The sequence below is a fragment of the Panthera leo genome, chromosome A2 (genome assembly GCF_018350215.1).
Source record: "Panthera leo isolate Ple1 chromosome A2, P.leo_Ple1_pat1.1, whole genome shotgun sequence".
NCBI classification, from domain to species: domain Eukaryota; kingdom Metazoa; phylum Chordata; class Mammalia; order Carnivora; family Felidae; genus Panthera; species Panthera leo.
The window spans coordinates 86,094,834-86,115,328 of NC_056680.1; the positions used below are offsets into that span (position 1 = coordinate 86,094,834).

Consider the following 20,495-nt stretch of genomic DNA (forward strand, 5'->3'; position numbering starts at 1 on the left):
GATGTGGATCAATGTACAGGGGGCCAATCCCCCAGTGTTCTGAATATATAACATCCTCATCGGTATTTCTCCAGGGCTTGTGAGGCAGGAAATATCAAATAATGATAATAATAAGGGAAGACTGGAACTGATCACATTTGATTTACAGGAAAAAGTAATGTGCTTCTCGCACTCCAGTATGGCTTTGCAAATTCATGCCTTTTAAATAGAGTTAAGGTAAAGAGGAATATAATTAACCATGATTTGTGGTCTAATGTGAAGAAGGTTATCATCACAGGATTCTGTTTCAAATCACTCTAACCATCATTAAAATAATCTAGTATTGCAGTCCAAAATGTATTGGAAGGATTGGTACAGATGCCAAAGTTACTCCATGGCTACAATTTATGGTGTTTAGAAGTAGATGTATTATTTGAAACTGACTAAAACAGAATGTGGCTGAACAAGGTAGGAAAAGGGGATGGATAGATTAGTAAATTTGAATGGTCCCAAGAAAATCATGTAACATGTGGAGCTATCCGATGAAAGAAAGGTATGTGATGTCATCATCTCATTTAAAGTAGATTGCAATTCATAATATTATAAACTTTTCTTAATTTCCCAATTCATTCTGTTAAAACACCCAGAGTGGATGTTTTCTAGTGACTTTCTAATTCAGTGGTATTACAGATTAATACCATCAAACCTGAAAAATACCATGACAGTAACAGACTAATCCAAAATGCACTCATGATTATATAGATACACAGTTAATTGAATGGACATAGGAAGTTAGGCTAAATGATGCAGTTGTGCATGAGAAATACTTGCCTTTTTAAAAAAAAAAATTTAACAATTTATTTATTTTTGAGAGACAGAGAGAGACAACACAAGTGAGGGAGGGGCAGAGAGAGGAGGAGACTTAGAATCTGAAGCAGGCTCCAGGCTCTGAGCTGTCAGCACAGAGCCCAACATGGGGCTCGGTCTCACAAACCGTAAGATCATGACCTGAGCTGAAGTCAGATGCTTAACTGTCTGAGCCACCCACGCAACCCAGAGAAGTGCTTGCCTTAATTGTTACTTGAAGTGTCTCTAGTGAACTATTAAGGATATTAACTTTAATTATGTTCTTAACCTTTTTTAATATTCATATATTCTGTACTTTCTTTTTCTGAATGTTATTTAAAGGTATCCCACTACTTATGCATTTTAACCTAAAATATCATCACTTTATTCTTGTTAAGTGTTTCCTAATAAATACAGGAACTATCTGGACCAGTGACAATATCATCCTCCTCCTCCTCATCTTCACTGAGAATACATATATAAGGACAAAATAAATTCCATTTCAAATTATTATTTGACAGAATGCACAGAACAGTGCAGTGATCACTGCAGTGATTAGTGAATTGCAACTTCAAATCAGATAAAAAAAATATCTCTGGAAAGGAAAATTCTAAAAAGAAATCTCTCAATCAAAATTTAAACACAAAAGTAAATGCAAATATACTTACTCTATAGTATAAGAAAAAATATTTCTTTTGACAAAGAAGTAGGGAGTTTTTATCATAACCTAATTACTCATCACTTGAAATATTGCAACATGGTCAACTGCTGTGCACAAAAAAGTTAACTAAGTTTTTGTATTTGGCTTATTTTTGAGCCAAAGATACTATATCATTATTATGAATGGTATAATCAAAATTAAAATGGTGTACTTTTAATGTATAAATTCTTTCATCATTTGAGAAGCCAAAGGATAGAAATAAAGAAGCCATTTCAAACAAAAAAGAATCAATAACCATCTTATCATCCATCCTGAGAGAATCTTAAAGAAATACAATGAATTAGGTGTTACTTCATAAGAAGTGCCAATATCCTAATTTTTATGTCTCAAAGAAAAATTAGCAAATAATTTACATTGGCTTGATGGGTGTTCAATAAATAACAGATGTCAATGGATGATAGAATTTCATTCCAAAAGTTCTCAATTACTTTTAATATGTAAAATGAAATCTCAATAGATATATAATTTTATATAACATATTACAATAATTGATTTTTCCACTGAAAAATGAGAATTGCCTAAGAAGACAACAGTTTAACAGCAGTATTTGCCAACTGATGTAAAACAAAACTCAACTATTTTCTCTCCAGCTAACATTCATGTAGAGAAATTATTTCCCCTATTTCATAAGCAAACATGATTACAACCATAAAAAACGAATGGCAATCTATCCTAGATGAATTACAAAGGACATTCATACATACACCAGCTAATTATAAGAAGTCATTTTTTTTTTTTAAGTTTACTTATTTTGAGAGAGAGAGACAGCACAAGCAGGGGAGGGGCAGGGAGAGAGAGAGAATCCCAAGCAGGCTCCACAGTGTCTACACAGAGCAGACATGGGGCTTGATCTCATGAACCATGAGATCATGACCTGAGCTGAAATCAGGAGTCGGACACTTAACCGACTAAGTCACCCAGGTGCCCCTAAGAAGTCCTTTTGCTTAAAAGAAATAAAATTAGATCCATTTCACTTGTGTTAATAGCATCAATATGAGACTTTTTTTTTTTTTAAACAGTTATTTTGCCCACCTCTTCTCTTTTTTCTTCACAGCATTCCAGTAAAACAGGTAGGGTAAATGTAACTATCCTTACTTTTACAAATGTGAAACCTCAGCTTTAGAAATCGTATTTAGTGACAGTTTCAAAAGCCAGGTCTCCTGATTCGTCTTCTAAGTTCAGGAATACCTGCATCCCACATGATTCTTTGCTATTTAAGATACATAGAACCTAATAATGAAACCCTAAAAGTGTAAAATCAATATAAGTAAATGTATTTAATTATGATAAAACTCATCACATCAAGTTGACAGATATTTAGTGTGTGTCACAGAGGGGAGTAGATTCTGGGTCACCAATGTCAATCACTTACGATTTCTGACATGGTATCTCCCAGGGAGGAGCAGGACCATCACGGAAAGTAGACAAAACTCTGGCTCCAGGATTAGAGAACTCCAGTGGGGCTGGTGGGTGGGGAGCTGAGAGATGTGAGTTAAGGATGGACCAGCATGAGTTCCAAAAGGTTGGGGTATGTTACCACAGGCCTGGTAGGTCACAGTGAACTTGGACTCAATGCGTTTGATAATGTAAGACATAAGAGGAAAGGCTTCAATAATAAAATTTGGAGAGGGTCTACGCCTTCCTTCCCCTGTGGCCCTCCCACTCTGGCAGGCTAGAGTCAGTCTCTTTCATGTTTTACTCTGTAGGACTGTTATGTAGGGATTTACGTTTTAAAAATATGGTGGAGTGACTTCTGGCTAACTAAATCTGAATACTATGTATACACATGAATGAACATATTGAGGTCATTTTCACTGAGCTGAAATTTAACACACATGTTGTACTGTGTGTGTGTGTATACAGATATATGCACAGTGTAATATAATAATTTATCATTATGTCCCCATTCCCACCTTGTTCTAACAGCCGCATCTCATACCTGGATTATTTCTTCAGTTTCCTAACTAAACTCCTTTTCTTTCCGACCTTCACCCCTTCAAATAATTCTAGTTACGGCACTCAGAGTGTTCCTATTTAAATGTCATTTAGGGTATTAAGGAGGGCACTTGGGTTGAGCACTGGGTGTTATATGTAAGTGATGAATCACTAAATTCTATTCCTGCAAACAGTATTACACTATATGTCAATTAACTAGAATTTAAATAAAAATTTGAGGAAAAAACAGTAAATGATGTGAATAAAAATGTCATTCAGCCTGTGTGTCAGCCTAGTGGCTTCTCATCCCGCACAAGGAGAAGCTGAAGTCCTAGGGGCACTTCGGTAGCTCAGTCAGTTAAGCATCTGACTCTTGGTTTCACCTCAGGTCATGATCTCATGGTTTGTGATATCCCCGTGTTGTGAGCCCTGTGTTGGTTTGTGAACCCCATGTTGGGCTCTGTGTTGACAGCATGGAGCCTGCTTGGGATTCTCTCTCTCTCTCTCTCTCTCTCTCTCTCTCTCTCTCTCCCTCTGCTTGCACACTCTTGTACTGTCTCTCTCTCTCTCAAAATAAATAAATAAACATAAAAAAAAGCTGAAGTCCTTACAGTGGCCCACAAGATTCTATCTCCTTGACTACTTTGACCAAAACGTCCACCGTCCACCCTCACATGCCCACTAGCTGCAGCTACACTGACCTTGCAAACTTACTGTTCCTGGCACACACCAGGTATGGTCTTGCTCTGGGCCTTTGCCCTTTTCATTTGTCTCCTGTAATGTCAGTAACTTCTGGCTCACTCCTTCCTCTCCTTGGGGACTTCATTCAGTTTCGGCCTGCTTGGTAAGGTCATTCGTGATCATCCCCTCTCAATTTGCAACCTGATTGTCTGACAAGCTGGATCTATGCTCCTTATTATATTTCTTTCCTCAGCACATATTACCATTCAATATAGAGTACTTAAAAAAAAAAACAAAAACAAAACTTTGCTCTTTTCTGTCTCAGCTACTAAAATGTACAGTTCATGCTTTCCTCATTAATGTCCCCACAGGGTCATCAGAGATTGCTCTACGCAGCATGTACTAAAAAAAAAAAATATATATAGAAATAATTGGATCAATCATTGATCTCAGCAGACTCAAGGGCCATAATGACAGTGAGAAGAATCCGGGAAAGAGTAGAAAGTAAAAGAAAACAAAAGTAGCCTAAGAGAAAATAAGAGAAATCTTATTTTCTTCCAATGCTCAGTGGAACTTACCCTACATATGAAAAGGCTTTCATCTGAATTTGTGCTGACACAAAAGCCTGCAATCCCACAGAAGGTTCTTTCTGCTTTGGCACTCATTACTCTATTGGGAACACAGTAGAATACCCTAACTATGTTGAACTATTTTAAAAATTAACAAATGGAATAAATGAAAGACTGTAAAGATCTGTTTTAGTTCCTAAACAGTTCCTTGCCCTGGAGAGCTTATAATCTGCCCTTAGAAATTACCGCAAGGTTACCTGGGGTTCTTTGGGATGGGAAGAGCCATATCTGTAAGCTCCACTTAGTATTTTACTGGTTCTAATGATTGCAGAATCAACTACCGTATTCTGAATTTCTAGCTTTCTCTTATTAAAATGAAAATAAAACATACAGTTCCCCCCCCCCCAAAAAAAAAGCCATTAAAGAAATATATTGTTTTTCCTTAAAGGTATTTTTTCCTAGTTCTTTGGGTTTATTTTACATTTTTATTCATTGACACCCTGATCAAAAGCTACCTTCACAGTGAGTACCTTCCATCCACTGCCTCTCTAGATGGTAGGCACTTTGAAAGCAGGGGAGCATTATATCACTTTGCATCATTCTAGGATAAACCCATAGAGAGTAGTCACTGAATACATGGGGCAACCCATTTGAATCCTTCATTATTGCTGGCATTCCTAAGAACATCACCACCACTCCTTCACAGCCTCTTCTCTCTGAACTCCCTGTTTATTACCTCCATCTAAATTTTAAGTATATTAAGAGTGCACCCCAACAGAGTCTTACAATTCTGCAGCATGCTCCTCAATGTTCTTCCCGTTCAGAAACAGCGCATGTGGGAATGAATTTAGGCTTTGCACGGCCTGAAGCTTATGCAATTTTAAGGAAAAATATAAGATTATGAATACAAAATTTGGCACAAATGAATTTTTATGAAAAGGACAAAAGAAACCACAACAAATGACAAATGCTGAAAAGGTGACAAAGGCAGCAAACATTACACATTCCTTAGAACTTCCTGGAGCTTTGGCGGGGGCTCATACAAGTGAGAGAGGAGCCCTGAGATGGTCCTTTCGTTAAAGTGCCATAATTTATTCATTCTGATCTCATTTCTTTTCTCATCCCATGTAATCACCCTCACAGTCTTTTTTTTTTTTTAAATAGAAAATGTTATTTACTCATAAGTTACTTTAAACAGTTATCAACTCACGGAAATTATGTTTAATCTCTATCCCCAAATACTTCCGAACTACTAACATTCTTATGGAACAAATCTCAGCAGTTCTATTATTTCATACACAAATATGTTAATATGTATTTCTAATAGATAAGGACTCCTTATTTTAAAAAGCAATCACATTATTTTATATATTACAACTGCTTCATATTCAAATACTCATTGTCCCATTTCCAAAAATATCTAAGAATTTTTTTAAGATCAGCTTTACCAAGATATAGCATACATGTAATAAAAACAGCCTATTTATATGTACAGTGAAATGACAGCAAATATATACAACTGTATAAACCACAACCAGAATCAAGATAGAGAATACTTTCTTCGTGCCTTGAGTTCCCACTGACTCTTTCCCACTTTTCTCTTCTACTCAACCTCAGCTCCAGGAAACCACCTGTCTGCTTTCTGTCATAATCAGTTATTGTTTTCTGTTTGTTTTTTGCTTTTATCTTTAATAATTCCTTGCTTTCAGTTATTTTAGCTTAATTTTCTCTTCTGTTTCTCATGCCTTTGGAGCCTTTTTTCCAAATATAAGTACTTAATACTATCAACATGCCTCTAAGCTCTACTTTAGTTGCAGCCCATAAATTTTGGTACATTGCTTTTTCATTTGCATTTTGTTCAAAATATTTTCTAATTTCCCTTTAATTTTTTTTCTTTAGCCCATAGTTCTAGTGTTTGAATTTTCATTTTATCTAACATACTCAGCTTATCATAGCTCATGTACCGCTTCATCTCCACCTCCCAAACTTAAAATTGAACCATGTTTCATCCCAAGGTTCATCCTCTCCCCCACATCTCTTCAACAAGTAAAGTGTCTCTGAAGTATGCATTATAGAAAGGTCTAATGGAGGATCCCATACACTGAATGCTCAAGACCCGGTAAGCTTTTGTGATTTGTCAAAAGTCCCACACAAAAGGAGTTGATGAGAAAGATTAGTCCAGACACTGAGAGCAAGACATCAGACACCACAGTTCTGGTCACTAACAAGATGTGTTTTCAGCGACTAATAGACCATGAAAGTTACGTGAACAGATATTCATTGTATGTGCGCCTATAAATTTTAATCAGATGTGAGGTTTACTGATTAACATACTGTTGATAAGAAGAAAAAATGAGAAGACTTTTAACAGATTAGCCAATGGTTTTACAGTTAGGAGGTAGTACGGGTATTTTGTTTTTTAAGTTTATTTATTTATTCAGAGGGACAGAGAGAGAGAGAGAGAGAGAGAGAGGGAGGGAGGGAGAGAGAGAGAGAGAGAGAGAGAAAGAGAGAGAGAGAGAGAGAGAGAGAGAGAGAATGAGAATCCCAACCAGGCTCTGCACTGGCAGCAAAGAGCCTGATGTGGGGCTTGAACTCATGAACCAGGATGATCATGACCTGATCTGAAATCAAGACAGACTGGTCACCCAGGCGCCCCAGGAGATAATACATTTAAATGAAAAATGGCTTACTTACTTCAGGCATTAAGGTTTTTTGTTTTTGAAATTTATTCAAGCCTGATAACTAAAACTAAAATAACTTTCCATTATCACAGAGGGCTCTAACAGTTCGATAGTCCCTTATAGGAAGTCTGAACTTTGTAAGATTAACAAAGCATATAAAAAATAAACATAAGTAACTGTCACTCACTGTTAACTCTGTGAGACAGGTCTTGCAATCTCTCAATTGTACAGACGAAATAAAAGGAAACTTAGAGAACACGAGTAACTGGACTAAAGTGATGAAGATGGCTTGGGTCAGAGTTTTGTGACCGAAGTTTGATGCTCTGTTAATTAGAAATATTCTGCATCCCTGCAGCTCCGAGATCAGAACTGACTATGGTCAATTATTTAAGTATGTCCACATATGGGGGACACAGAATTCAAGCTTAATATTGCAAATATTTTTCTTACCATCAAAGATCTCCAAAGTGAAAGTAAACGTGATTATATTCACCACTCATGTAAAACACTGTATTTCTGGTACATTGTTTCTAAATCTATTATTATCTCAATTTCCCTACTGAGAACATCAAGAAACTAAAAGTGAAACAACGTACCCAGGCAATGAGTACAACAGCTGAACTTAAATACTGATCTGACTGTAAAAACATTCTCCGAATATATGGGATGTGCTAAAGCACTGGCTGACTGAAGGTCTGGCATGCATATTAAAGACGGTTCAATATCCTTGCTTCCAAAAAAACCACTCCAATTCACACACCCACTAAAATGTAGCCTGTTATGGCATATTGACCAGTCTAATCCGAAATTTAAGAGTAGAAACAATTGTTCATCAAGAAGCAGTATCACTTGAACTTATGTAAATATTTCAAGGTATGCTACCTTTGTTAATAAAAGTAATCAAATTAGAATATGGATTATTAGTTACACTTAGCAAAAAGTGTACAAGACAGGGCAATCATTTAGTTTTCTTGATATTTCTATCAGAAATATTATGACTCAAACATAATCTCCTCTGATTAATTTCAAAATAAACGGATAAAAAAGAGAAATCTATTTCCTTGTCCTGGCAACATAGCTAATCTTTGATATCCTGACAAGGTAAGTATGATGTCACTGAACCCTGAAAATAATATATTACAACCTACCAGCCCAGGTACCTAGAATTTATATTTTTCTTTCCATAAGACAGATTCCTAAATATTTGTTAGAAAATCTTTGTATTAACATGAAATGTGATCTTGTGTCACGTGTACCTGGCACACCAGCTTAAGGAATTTTGAGAAATCTCATGCTAATGACCAATCCGTACCTGGTATCCCCCTGGAACAAGAACAAGGAAGCTGACTCATCTGTGTGGTGTGTTTCTTGATCTCCAACCTTGATCACTGCCATGCCATCTGTAACATATGCCAAAAAAGCATAAGCAGAAATAAAGACTTTCTTGCCTAGGAACATTCTCCCTTAAGTTACACAGGAGTGTCTCTTCTAACAATACTACTGGAATGTGTCTTCTACCATAGACTTCTTCATAACAGGGATTTCCAGAGGCCAACTGCTAACAAAACCACCATTCCAGAAACAGCTGGCCTCACCTTCGCTCCAATCACTGATTGTCAACCATTAATCCGACAGCATTTTCTTGCCAGGAACCCTGTCAATTCATCTCTACAAAGAGCTAGCTAGCCAGATCGATGTCACCTACAATTGAGACAACTAGAAACCGAGAATTTCCATGAATTAGAATTTATGCCACAGGCATACTTCTCACAGAATGACGCAGATGAACAAAATTGAACTCATTCTTTACAGGTGCAATGGCCTGGGAGAAGCTAACTTTTCATACAGCCCTTGCTCAATTTAAAAGCAAACAGCGGATATTATTGGTTTTAAACTTTTACTCTCCTATTCTAGGACCCTGCTGATTCATTAAGAGTTTCATGAAGCTACATTAGGGTCTTAACATTATATTCTTATCTTGGCTCCAAACAGCTTTCCAAAAATCTTCCAAACAAATTTGATTTAATTATCAATAATAATAATAATAATATAGATACAAGTTATCTTTAAAACCAAATGACCGTGTTTGGTTCTTTGGCTAAAAGATGTTTACTTCTTATGGATTTCTTGTTCTCTTATGGAAATTGTTGAAATTTTAAAAGTATCATGCCAGTAATTTATTTCACAATTATGATATAGAATACCAAGAAAAAAAGAAGTGAGTTTAAGAAGTTCAGTGATTAAATGAACCTCAGAAGCAATGATATGCACATAAAGGATTACATTTGGCCCATTATATTTCCTAAACAAAATTTTGTTTTATTTATACTTTTTACACTGCCTTTTCTGAGTATATAATACTATTTTAAGTTGAGTAAAATGATACAAAAGTTTTAATGTTTAACAATTATGTGTTAATTTTTTTTTTTTTTTTTTTTTTTACTGTCCTAACTTACTTTATTGTATTGATTCAGAGTACAATGATTAAATCTCTAGGCGGAACAAGGGTCCAGTATTGTGAATGCATTTACGACTCAAAGAGACATGACTCAATATAAAAAGATACATTTTTTTCTAAATTAATCTATCCCTTCAATACAATCACTATCAAATTTCAACAGAGATTTTCCTGAAAATTGACAAGCAGAATCTGGAAAATATATGCAAGATCACAGGTCAAGAATTGTCCCAAGAGTATTTGAAGAGTAGCAATATGGTATGTTCACCTGCCATGTGTCAGGACTAAAACAAAGAAATCATAATTAAAACAAAATGTGACACTTATGTTGGGATAGACAATAGACCAGTAGACTAGAACAGAGAGGTCATAAAAGACCCATATATGTATAAAAAATCTATTTCTGACAAGTGGAGCATTAGAGATCAGTGGGAGTAACAATGTAACATTCAATATATGGTGTACAGACAACTGATTATCCATGCTGAAGAAGATAAAAACTTAAAGTTTCTACTCAGACCACAGACAGATTAAATTCTATTTCTGTAAGGACATTATGTGAAAAGTAAGATTGTACAATTTTTAGAAGAAAATATAGAGCAACATTCTGAAAACTTCTGGACGACAATTTCCAAAACAATACAGAACACTTAGAAAACTTAAGAGAAACAAAATGATAAATGAACTTGACCATATTAAAATTTAAACCTCTGTAAAAACGAACAGACAAACTAAAAAGCATACCACATACTGGGAGAAGAAGATATCTATAGCCTACTTACTTGACAGAGGATTATATCCAGAATATATACAGTTTCCCTAAAATTCAATTTGAAATACACTAATACAATTAAAGAATAAACAAAAGAACAGGCAAATCACAGATGAGAAAAACCCAAGAGCCAACAAAATTAATAAAATATTATCGTATTCCACATTCCTGGAGGGAAGGTAAACAAAAGCAATAGATATCATCCCACATTACATTTGAAAAAGAAAATGTAGAGGAAGAGGACGAAAGATGTAGAGTAACAAAAGTAGTAATTGACTACGGACAAGTGTAAAAACAATATAACACTTTGGACAGCGATTTGGAAAAATCTACTATTGTTGAAAAAACCATACAACATTCCTCCTACATTATTTAACACGATAGTCATTATAGCCTGAAATTTAACTTGTCCAAGAAACTCCTGTACATGTGCATAAGGAGACTACTTTAACTAAATTATAGCATTGTTTGAAATACTAAAAAAAAAAAAACAACAAAAAAACAAACCCTCACAAATAACTTAAATAACCAGGGAATGTTTAAATTTAAAGTGCCATTGAAATGTACAATACTAGAATTCTGCCCTGTAGTTACAATAAACGAAATAGAGCCACATGTATCACTTCGGATAAATTGTATAAACTGGATGTGACTCAGAGAGGCTGCAAAAATACATTAAGATGTCATTTACATAAAATTTCATAAACAAGCAAACCAATTCTTCTTTGGTTTATGAATACATACATAAAACTGGGAAGAACAGCAAGGGAAAGAGTAACCTCAGATTAGGTGAAGTCGGGAGAAGGGAAGTGACTACAGGAGGCTTTAATTGATTTATATGTCTCCCTTCCCCAGAAAAATATGAAACAAATGTGGCAAAATAGTGATGTAAAAACGTATGGTGGGTACAGGGCTGTTTGTCATATTATTCTCTACAGTTTTGTGGTACACTCTGACATTTGCAACCAAAATGACAAGTCAGCGCCAGATAAGTGGTAAGTTGCATACATCAGGCCATAAAATGCTTCTAAACTCCCCCCAGCTCCATTCCCAGAAGGGAAGGTAAAAGAGAAGGTGTGGGATGTTGAACTGGGTGTCTCAACAGACGGAGGAGGTGAAAACGTGAATAAAGCGGTGTCACTCTTAGGTAATTTTCCTGATGGGGGAGGAGGCTCAGGCTGGGAAAACTCAGGTCCACTTTTAATGAATCAGTACCCATCAAACCCTGACTTCTTGTGGTTACTATGGAATGGAGACATTCAACCAGTGAGTCGTTTTAGTCAAATTCACAAGATTGAGAGCAAAACACCCTCACCATTTAAGTGCAAATTAATCAGACACAGATGTGTCAGGCAGCAAACAGTTCAACAGAACACTTGCTATATTTTAACTTCGAATTTAAAACTCGTTTGTTGTGTGCCCTTCGCCCTCTTTCAACCATAAAGCAAATGATGATTTGGGGCTAGAGTAGAACTGGCAGAGGAAAATTTTTTCCTCACACTGTGTCACAGCACAGAAGAATGGTGCTGCATTTTCCAGAGATGAGGGTTTTTCTTCTATATCAGTAACCACACGATACCCCACTCCAGAGATCTTAATTTAAATTCAAACCAAAGAAAAACTAAAACAAACAAAAACCCCAAAAAACACCTAGAGTAAATTTATGTTAATTTATGAGTAGTTAAGCTCAAAGTTGTAAGGATGTGTACCCAGAGGAAATGGTTTTTATTTTGTCATTTTTTTTCCTGGAAAGGTAATCAAAAGTTATATTACCAAATATGGATGCTGTCTTAAATGTACACGGTTCTTTACATAATATTGTTTGCTTCACAAAACCCTGTGAAGAGAAACTTCTTAATTAGTATATAACACCTGTAATCAAAAATTAATTCTTTAACACTAATTTCTATATATATTATTTGAAATCTTGTTTTATTTGACACTGTACTGGGCACCAAATATGGAGAAAAAACCCTCGGTGTTAAGGGTCATGATTTTGGATCCATGCACAACTGATATGTGCACAAATGGCTAAGACACAGAAACTGACCCAAGTCTGTATCAGATTAAACAAAACAAAACAAAACAAAACAAAATCTTTGCTTGTCGTGAAATATGGATAATTGTATTACAGACTCCCCAGATTTGGAGATGGTTGGAACTTTGATCTGAAAACAATATGTAAAGAGTTATTCATTTAATTATTTTTTTAATGTTTATTTTTGAGAGTGTGAGAGAGAAGGGCGGGGAGGGGCAGAGAGCGAGAGGGAGACACAGAATCTGAAGCAGGCTCTGGGCTGAGAGATGCAGGGCTCCAACTCACAAACTGTGAGATTGTGAAGTGAGCTGAGGTTGGATGCCTAACCAAATGAGCCATCTAGGCACCCCTATAAAGAATTATTTTTAGAGAAACTTTTATTTTTAAAGCATGTCACGAATTCAAAACTTCCTAAAATTGTAATCACACTGAACAGGTTTCACTAGGTAATATAGAGAAAAGAAAATTTATCACAGAAGACGCATCTAGTTTTTTGAGGCCATTAGTTAAGGTGCTGATTTTATTGAACCTAGTATTGATACTGTACTATAAATAAGGTTTATAATTGTTCCTTTAAAAATAAACATTTAAAATGGAAGTGGCAAATTTAAATACACAAAATCCATATATTCAAGTGTGTTTTTAGATGCTCAAATTAGTCCAAAGAGAAATAACAACATCAAAGGAGAAAATGATAGACAAAATTATACACCACTTAAAGTCCCAATATTGATGATCAATACACAGCCCCAACAGTGTTGATCTAAAATTGTTTAAAATTTTAATCCTAAAGCAAATAGTGACAAATAGCAGTTCAGAAAATCAGATTTGTAGTTTAATTCCCCAGATGTTTTGTCTTTTTTTTTAATGGAAAACTGACTTTAAGCATTAAAATGAAGAATAATAGGTAGCCAAAGATCATTCTTTGTCCAATATCTGTTTAAGAATGCTTACTAATGTTGCCAAAAAATAAATTGTATGGTTTTGGAAGATTAGGATCCCTCAAATATCTGACTGTGCAAGTTCTTTCAGAAAATCACTACAGATTTTTGTAAAACCAGAAGATTGGCTCAGGAAATTTTGACTAATGCAACGTTCTCTAACTGCTTTTTTTAACTGCAGAGGATGGCACAAGCCTATATTATGAGTGTATAAAAATGAATTTTTTGAGAATAGCCTAATGATTGGGCAATAGTAATTATTGCCAAGTATCAGCATTCTGAAACACAACTCTTTCCTACATTATGTAACAAGATAGACAACCTAGTTCAGAAAGATTTTTCAAAAAACACTGAATAAAAAGCTCCTTTTAATAAGTAACCAGCTCAGTGGACTCAGGAAGTAGTGGGGCCTTCTCCCCTCCATTTAATGTTAGTTACATAAGTCACTACTTTCTGAACAGCATCAGAAAACCTACATGATTGGTCAGTGTGTTTTAAATGCACAAATCCTGACGATAAAAAGCTAGAAGAAACCTGAAAATACTCTTGCTCTTCCAAAAGTCAACACAGTCAGAATCCATGCCTCTGAGTGCTGCAAGAGTATAAGTATGTAAGACCCTGATGAGACTGAAAAGCCTACCGTAAGACAAATAACCAAACTTAGGAAAAACCGTAGGGTCAACTTCTTTTTTAACAATAGCGCATTTGTGTGGAGTGGGAAAAAAATGCAGTCTAAGAATTCTATGGTCAACCAACTGTCATTCACGTATGTTTTAAATCAAGCGTGAGGCAATTTTACACCATAAAGGCTCAGGGTATATAGTTTTGTATTCAGAAATGCAGAAAGATACACCGGGAAGACATCAAATCAATTCCTAAGTCTACCTGAAATTCGTTCTACAGATGGAGAAGTACAATTAAATGCATACAAATACATATTTTATCTATCTATTCGTATACATTTTTTTCCTTAGAAAAGAAAAGAATTTCAAACTATGGAGAATTAACTGTTGTTATTGCCTTCAATAAATAAAATTTTATGATGTCATAAAAAATTTTAAATATTAAAAAATCCACAAGACTTCAGTGATTTACACTCGGTATTCCTGTAGTTACATCAGACATAAAAATCAGAGTTGTGTCTTAACCAATATACTGCTCTGAAACTGTATGATAATCTATTAGAGATTGAAGATGAGGGTTCTAAGAATGCCATGTATGAATAAAACACATAGTTACAGACAAAACAAAAATTATGTAAATATAAATACATATAGATATATATCCAGAAAATATATTGGTCAAACAATATTGTCCTTGTGTATTCCCATTTGGACTGATGACCTTCTAGTCAGTTCATCTTTGGACATGAAAGGACATATTTGGACATTAGGTTCACTTCAATTTTCTCTCTTGACTTAGTCTATATTATATCTATATATTTTTTTAAATTTAAGTGTATGAACTTAAAAATGGCCACATAGACTACCAAGTACAAAAAGTATCATTTCATCACAAAACACTTCATTTAAGACATCTTCCAAAACCACCCTGATTTGTAGTATTTGTCAATTTCCATGGTGTAATTACAGACAAAAGTATGAAAATTTATCTGTATTCAGGTATCTTTGCATAACTATAAAACAAACAGTTGCTGCAATTTTTATTTTAGAATAAAAACAGCATACACCTTTCCTTCTGGAGTATGCTGCATAAAAGTGGCATATCACTTCCATCGTTAAAAATGGTGTCAATTAAAAAAAAATGGTCTCAATTTCTATAGCTTAAGTAGACTGCAACAGCAAAGAGTAGCATCAGGCATGATAAGATTATAGTCATAGAAACTTTGTACAGACTCAGTAGTTTGCTCATAATTATTATATCTTGATTGACACAGTTTTTACTTTCTTTTAGCTTTCTGGCTAATTCTCCTACCTTTCTCTGTTTTAGGCAGCACACTGGAATATTTTTAAAAATATGCTTTCAGTTACATATTAGGTGATGACCTGGTAATCTGGCATTCTGAAAACCAACAAGCAGATAAACAAAACAAACAGGCCTAATTTATCACATTGATCTGTTTCCACTTTGTAAATCCTCCCACCAAGACCAGTTCAAGCCATCAATGTGACGTCACTAAATGTGAAGTTAGGAAGAGCGTATCTTAGAGACTTGGTACCAACTGGCTCCAGTAAGAACACTGTGATGAGTAAATAATACCTCAAGTTTGTGTTTATTCTAATAGTCTACCAAAATATCCATGGACATTTTTGGGAGATTCCAATACATTGAAGAAAATAATAGTGAATCATTTTAGCATAATGAGAATTTTAAATAACAACATTTTATAAAACTATGAAATGAGAAAAAAACACTTTCCAAATAAGTATTTTGTTTAGAATGAAATAAAATGATAGGTTGAGGCTGTTTTATGATAAAAAAAAATCCATTATAAACAATATCACTGAAAGCTTATAAACCATATGTTAGAGTTTGGAAACAACCCAATCAACTAAAAACAAGTGAAAATAATCACTTTGTGTTTTGAGAACTGAACATTTTATGACGTGAAATAAATTGATAAAATACATGTTTTATGGACCTTTAGATACATCTGTAAAGTTCTTTTTTTTTAAATGCTTTTGATGTGATAAGGTGTATAGTACCCAAAAGTAGACAGTAACCTAGCACAGGAGTTGGTAAATTTTTTTCTGTTAAGAGCCATAGAGTATAAATTTTAGTTTTTGTAGACCATTTCATCTTGTCATGAATGCAGTTCTGTTTGTAGTGGGAAAATGCCCATATCCAACATGTAAATTCATGATCCTGGCTGTGTTCCAACACTGTTTTATAGAAACAAACAGCAGATAGATTTGGCCTGGGGGATGTTCACAGTTTGCTGACCCAACTTTAGGGTGTACTGAATCATGTGGTATTTTTACAGTTATGATTTCAATATAATTTTCTTAGTATTTATAAAAAAAATTAATCTCAATAACCAAAGTAGTTTTAATAATATTGCCCAAGTCAGTAAACAATATTGACTAATTAGTGTTTCTTAAGTAAGATATTCACAGAGCAAACCCAACTGCCAAAAGGACAATGCAATTGAAAATAAAGTGAATATAGTTGTGAACACATTTTCTTTTATATTATGATACCAAAATTTCATAATTAACCATAAGGAGAGAGGGTTACCTACGTGGTAAATAAAGAGAAAATTTGCATATTAAATTAAAATATGTTTAATATAAGTATGTTCATTTTAATCAACAATGAAATCCTTATTCTTACCTTCCATAAGTTTTCCTGTCTGTTCTGCACTTCCTCCAGGAAGAATTTTGGCAATATAGGCTCCAATTTCTCCATTATGTCCAGGGATTTCTTTACCACCCACAATTCTAATTCCTAATCCATTACCTGTATTGAAAAAATAGCAAATTATTAGTAACATTTTATTTTATTTTATTTTTTTAATTTTTTTTTAATGTTTATTTATTTTTGAGACAGAGACAGAGCATGAACGGGGGAGGGTCAGAGAGAGGGAGACACAGAATCTGAAACAGGCTCCAGGCTCCGGGCTGTCAGCACAGAGCCCGACGCGGGGCTCGAACTCACGGACCGCGAGATCATGACCTGAGCCGAAGTCAGCGGCTCATCCGACTGAGCCACCCAGGCGCCCCTATTAGTAACATTTTAAAGGAACAACAGTTATCATGAGTTATAAGGTGCACATGACGTGAGCTCTGGTGCCCAGAAGCTATCTACAACATGAATATTGGGACTGGACACCAATAACAAAAGGATATTATTCTGAATTCAATAATAGATGATATGAAATAGGACATTCTGAGATTTTTGTAGGATCTACAATGAATCCCCTGATATTAAAAAATAATTTTTGGAATTCAATGATATCACCATGATATAATACAGATATCTTTGTCCACTTTTGGCCAGACACTTTGTAAACATATTGTATAAAGATGTTCTCAGTATAAGAAACACCAGAGTGTATAATTCACTTATGAAATTGAGGAGCATTTCATGTAAAAGACAGTAATAGCTATCATAAATTGAGAAGACACAATTTAAACATACAAATGATTGCAACTGATAAGATAAAAATACAATCATAATTTATGAATTACTATTCATTTTTTAGCCTTAACTCATCAACTAACATTGTGCATTATTAACATGACATTTTTCGTGAGGCAAAATAAAATTCTTGACTGATGAACAACTTAGTAAACTTTATTTCATAGAATAGATTTTTCTGTAATTAGCTACATAGATAAAAAGATGGAGAATGATTATTGTGTGAAAATTGAGTGTGATATAAATGAACTGTTGATGTTTTAAGTTTATATTTTCTTTATAATCAGCTAAAAATTAGCAAGCGTATATATACAGCACCAGAAATATTTTTATTACAAATGTCAAGGATATTTTAAAAGTACTAAAAGAAAGCAGAATTCTTCTTAAATCAAGACACAATTAACTATTTCTTTAGATTAAAATTATTTCTATTCAGTGATTGAAGGCCCGTTTTCAACTCTTTCAAAAATCTCTAAATTTTAAAAGACAGCTTTCTTACAGATCCTGTTCCCTTCCCACTTTACTCTTCAAAAACAATCCCTGGAGTCAATATCAACACAGTACAAACATTCAACAAGCAAGTAACACGGGATTATGGAACCCTTCTGCCATTTATCCAGGTAGGGATATATTTTGGTAAAACATCATTTCCAGGTTATATAAGGTAATTCCAAATGAATTTCCTCTCTCCTTTCCTTCCTCCCTTCCTTCCTTGTTTTTACCCTCTTTTCTCCCTCTCTTTCCCTCCTACTTGCCTCCCTCTTTCTACTTTTTTTTTTTTTTTTTTTTTTTTACCAGGGTAAGTGTTCTGAAGATTGAGCCTCAAAATAAAAACAAAAAAAACCCAAAAACTAAGCAAATCAACTGTATGCATCTAACTTTCCTGCTGTTGTCAATGGGTCATAGTTAAATAAGATACTAGCCTTCTCTGGCCTTACTTATGAAGCTTTTCTGTCACCAGTATCTTGGTCCATTGCTACCCCTGTGAGTAGAGATTAATTTATGATACACATTGAATATAGCTGTGTGAGTACAGAACATCATTTAGTATAGGACTTGGTCTCAACTAAGGCTGCTTACCAACAGTTGAGTTCTTACTTAGACAGTAGTCTTAAAGAATTCACCAGGACTGATTATATAATAAGATATTACATAGATATAAATAAAGGACAACAAATGAAGAAGTTATTACCCATTCTTCATTCAATCAGTTTAGTCTATCTTTTAGTGTGCTAAGGATATTTTGGAAATTACAAAATGAGGATTTTAAAATAGCTGGTCACGGAATTTATCTGTTAAAAGTAATAACAGTTTCTTAAAAGACTTGCTTTCACTTTTCATGATTGAATCCCTCAGAGCTGTAATTTACTACTTGTTAAACTTTTCATAAACACACACACAGATACTGAATTTCTAATGTGGTTGGTGTGTCTTTATCAATTTTGAGACATGTCAGTCTGAGATCCCAAAAGATGATTTAAGACATTTCCTTACCATATAGGCATATGTTCAAGATCATTCCATACATCAAAACTTATTATAATGCTACACTCAGAAGAGTACACTGTAGTAGGGTATAGTAGAGTGCTCAGGGCATTTGGTTTTATTTATTTGTTTTTAAGCTTAAAAAAAACAGAATATAAACATAGCCCATGAAAAACAATTTCAGCACTATATCATATATGGCATAGCATATGTTTAGAATCTACACATGGGATTATTACACCTTGTAAAGGTATAGCTAAAAGAGTAGTTGTGGAACTCTGAAATCTATTCATTGGTATAAGTGACTATTTTTAAAGATTTGGTTATAGTTTCATTCTATAGATGGAAATGTCTTAAGAGTTAAGTAGTTGCATCCCTACTACCATTTAATTTTTGGTGACTGAATACACCTAAAACCCTGTAGAAAAGGATCAGTGAAAGAAAGTTATAATTGTATCCATCTTAATAAAGTAGCACAACATGGGGCGCTTGGGTGGCTCAGTCGGTTGAGCGTCCGACTTTGGATCAGGTCATGATCTCGCGGTTCATGAGTTCGAGCCCCGTGTTGGGCTCTGTGCTGACAGCTTGGAGCCTGGGGCCTGTTTGGGATTCTGTGTCTCCTTCTCTCTCTGCCTCTCCCCCCACTAGTGCTCTGTCTCTCTCTGTCTCTCAAAAATAAGTAAAATATAAGGCTGATGCTAATTTAATAAAGTAGCACAACACAACATTTCTTTAATTGTGTAAAATACATCTTATACCACTGAATTCTAATACTTAAAACACTATACAAATACATGTTATAAGCCTCAGTATCTTTGGTAAAATGAAAGTAATGTACAGCCATGACAATACTGTGGGAAATGAAATTTTATATATAAAGAAACCACTTCAAGCACATAGTAAATTTTCAAGAATTCCTGTTGCTTTGAAATTGCTTTGACATTGCTGTGGTTGCTGCTAGTTTTTCATGTATACAATAAAGTAGCATAGAAATATTAAAATTTGTGATAAAATAGAATGATAGAAAATAAAAAGACTCAGAAAGTATAACTTTTTTTTTGCTTATTTTATAGTAGTTACATGCTAGTGGGTACATAAGAAGTTTTCTTTATATGATTTGTAATAATTTAAATGTGGACATTTTAACATTTCTATAGCTTCACTTTGATATTTTATGTAGTAAATGCAGATAAACAAAAATACTTCTATAAAAATAAAACACCCCAGCTCAAATCTAAATTATAGATTGCAATAGAATTGCAATAGAATTATAGAATGCAATAGA

General features: G+C 34.4%; 1 protein-coding gene across 1 annotated transcript in view; it reads right to left on the reverse strand.

The window, feature by feature from the left end:
• Positions 1-20,495, reverse strand: part of PCLO (piccolo presynaptic cytomatrix protein) — a 361,627-nt gene that overhangs the window by 35,452 nt on the left and 305,680 nt on the right. The window contains exon 10 of the mRNA XM_042916591.1: positions 16,919-17,044. Within this exon, the coding sequence (XP_042772525.1) occupies positions 16,919-17,044 (126 nt within the window). The remainder of the gene's footprint in view (positions 1-16,918; positions 17,045-20,495) is intronic.